At 46.3% G+C, this 3,344-nt stretch overlaps 1 protein-coding gene across 5 annotated transcripts in view; it reads left to right on the top strand.

Annotated features, from left to right (window-relative positions):
* PPP2R2D (protein phosphatase 2 regulatory subunit Bdelta) overlaps positions 1-3,344 on the top strand; it is a 55,996-nt gene that overhangs the window by 29,095 nt on the left and 23,557 nt on the right. For all 5 annotated transcript variants that reach the window (XM_003794055.3, XM_023515621.1, XM_012807794.2 and 2 more), the window contains one exon: positions 1,705-1,802. In XM_003794055.3, coding sequence (XP_003794103.1) covers positions 1,705-1,802 — 98 coding nt within the window. The remainder of the gene's footprint in view (positions 1-1,704; positions 1,803-3,344) is intronic.

Here is a 3,344-nt window from a genome sequence, read left to right as displayed (position 1 = left end):
GCCTCCTGCCTCAGCCTCCCAAGTAGCTGGGACCACAGGCGCCCGCCACAACGCCTGGCCATTTTTTGGTTGCAGCCATCGTTGTTTGGTGGGCCCGGGCTGGGGATTCGAACCTACCACCTTAGGTGTATGTGGCTGGCGCCTTAGCTGCTTGAGCCACAGGCGCCGAGCCTGAACATTTTTTAAATGAGAAAAATCCCAGGCCATGGGACTCAGGTGGGAGGTTGCAAGCAAGGTCAGAGCCAGGAGCACATCCTCCAGGTGCTGGGTCCTGCAGGTTGCTGGCAGACGTCGTTCATTAACAGCTGTGTGGATAAAACCTCTGTGCAGGCCTCTGAGCATTACACTCTTGTGTAGCCACTTTGGGAGTGTTCTCAAGTAGCTTCATAGCTGGGGTCCATTTCTCATCTGTAAGTCAGTTATTTACAGTAATTGTTTAGCAAACTTCTGACTGTAATGGTACCGTGGGTATGCAGCAGTCACCCTGTCTGCCCTTGGGAGTGGTGCCCAGGGGGCGAGTTTGCAGTGATCCAACCTTCCTGAGGCTTGCTGGCACTGCTGACCAAAGTGAACGTCCAGCTGTGTTAGGACAGCTCCAGCTGCCCCTCAGGCCACACCGAGGCCACACCTGACCTCCGTTAGATGCCACTGCTGAGCTTCAGAGAAACCACCTTCCTCCAGAACCCATCATGAAACCTTTCCTTAGCAATATAAGGACTTTGTTTAAGTCACAGACCTGGATGCTTTTCCTGGTTTATTAGCTACTGTCTGTAATCCAGATGCATCCGCTGGAGACCAGAGGGGCAGTCTCAGTGCACCCAAGGGCCTGGCGCACGCCTGTTCTGATCATTCCTCCTCCCCAATGGTCTTCACCTCCAGGGAGCCAGTGCCCAGGTGTCTCTGTGTTATGGTGTCAGAAATCTCAGGTTTTTCACTTGGTACTGATGTCATCCTTATAAGTGGGAGTAACTTTATCCAGACCGTGAAGTAGAAATTGTACTGTCTATATTTCTTTTTTCCTTTTTCTTCCTTTGGTTTTTTTAAAAGACAGGATCTCACCATGTCACCCAGGCTGAATTCAAACTAATGGCCCCAAAGGATTCTCTTGCCTCAGCCTCCTGAGTAGCTGGGACAATAGGCACATGGCCACAGCTGGCTCTAAAATTCTGTCTTGCGCAGAAGCCAACAGAAGTTGTTGCATAGAATATTAAAACATTTTTATTCCTATTATATAAGAATCATGGGCAGTGCCTATGGCTCAAAGGAGTAGGGTGCCTGCCCCATATGCCAGAGGTGGTGGGTTCAAACCTGGCCCTGGCCAAAAACTGCAAAAAAAAAGAATCAGATTTAATTTAAAAGTTAACATTAGACATGTGTTATAAAATTAGGCAACGTTCTTCCAGGGCCATTTTTTTTCTCATATATCCTTTTAAAATTTCTGCATTTGATCCTTATGAGAACAGCCCAGTCTTGATAAACTCTGGTGCAGCAGGGACCAGGGTTGGCCCAGTGGGGTGAGCCCACGTGTGCTGGGAGGGTCTGCACCAGAACCAACAGTGGCCACTTGGAATAACAAGCTTGCCATGAAAACTGTCTGTATTTGTGGAGAAAGTGTGTATATTTCTTTTCATCCTTTCTGTTTTAATGATATAGTGAGTCCTCCCAAAACATAGTCTGGTAAACTGTTCTGTATTTTATTGACAGCTGACATCATTTCAACCGTTGAATTTAATTACTCTGGAGATCTTCTGGCAACGGGAGACAAGGGCGGCAGAGTTGTTATTTTTCAGCGGGAACAAGAGGTCAGTAATTTTCAATCCATAGACCACATGAAATGATTCATCTTTCTTCATATCACTTTGAAGGAAGGAAGCAAAATCGTTTTCTCAGTGTCTGATTTCATTTTAGAGGCATTTGTTTTGCATTAACTATATAAAGTCTTCTTTAAGAAGTGTCCTGGGGGTATGAGAGAAGGTCCTGTATTTCAGCTCTGCCCTCTCAGCTCCCTGCAGTCTCCTGTGCCTTCCTCTTCAGAGTAGAGAGGGGAATCCTTGCCCTGCCCGCAGGCTCCAGTGAGGACCCCATGGAGGCTGCAGGATGGCGCCTGAGTGTGGGGTGGGGGGGTGAGTTCCCCACCTCCTAGAGTGAAGTGAGCAGCATGCCCCCCCCCACTTAGGGGAGGAGCCCCCATATGACTCACTTCTGAGAACTGACATTAGGGTGTTTCTTGCAGAGGGGTCAGTTCTTTTTCACCTGTGCATAAGAATGGGAAGTAGAGCCCAGTCCCCTGCATGCTTCTGGTGAGCCTCAGAGCACTTCCCGAGGATGAAGCATGCTGAGGTCTGTTAGGCAGGTGCAGCATGAGGCACAGCCATTCTGGGCTTTGTCCTGTTACCTTTTTTTTTTCCCCTAACAGATTATAAATCTAGTCCTATACCCTTCCTATCTCGAATTTCATCTCCAAATTCTAGGGTCTAAGTTCTGTGGAAAAACTCTGGCTTAGAGGCTAGTGGGCCCCTGTTCCCATCCACATAGACTAGGGGGTGTCCAACCTGCAGGACACATGCTGATTTTGTGAGGACTTTTTGATTCTCTGTGGTGTCTGATATTTGAAAAGTGTACACGGACCTTTTTTTCTTTTTTGCTAATCAGCTTTTGTTAGTATTTGTGTATTTATTATGTGTCCTAAGACGACTCTTATTCTAACAGTGTGCAGCAGAGAAAAAAAATGTGAAGTGCTGGCCTTGCCCCGAGAGAGTCTGGGAGTCCTGGGTCCCTGGGGAAGATCAGCAGGATTCAAACACACTTGTGCCAGCACAATCTGGGTTACAGCTGTTTTGAGATAGGATCTTTCTTGCTCTGTCACCTAGTCTGGAGAGTGGTGGTGTGATAACAGCTCACTGATAACTCCAATTCCTTGCCTCAAACGATCCTCCTGCCTTGGCCTCTGAAAGTGCTGGGACTACAGTCATGAATCACCTGACCTAAAGATTTTTTTTTTTTAAATCCTCTTTTCTTTGATTTGGGATGCTGAGAAATTCTTTTGTGAATAATACGTATATTACATTGATCTTTTTAAATCTTCACAGACAGTTGGATAAATTTATAATTTTGCATTCTTATCCCAGACATAGAGTGTCATACAAGACCTACTACCTAAGAACCATACACCTCACCTTTCTCGACAGAAGACAGGCAGTGGTGTTTAAATGTTACTTTTAGCCAAAAGATTATGTAACAAATAGGTGAGCTATAGCCATCTGAAATTTTTTTTTTTTTTTTTAGACAGAACCTCAAGCTGTCACCCTGGGTAGAGTGCTATGGCATCACAGCTCACAGCAACC

Source organism: Otolemur garnettii, unplaced genomic scaffold (assembly GCF_000181295.1).
Source record: "Otolemur garnettii isolate 467f Iridium unplaced genomic scaffold, OtoGar3 scaffold00075, whole genome shotgun sequence".
Lineage (NCBI taxonomy): Eukaryota > Metazoa > Chordata > Mammalia > Primates > Galagidae > Otolemur > Otolemur garnettii.
Note: the sequence above shows the minus strand (reverse complement) of the source record. Positions and strands in the feature narration are given on the sequence as shown.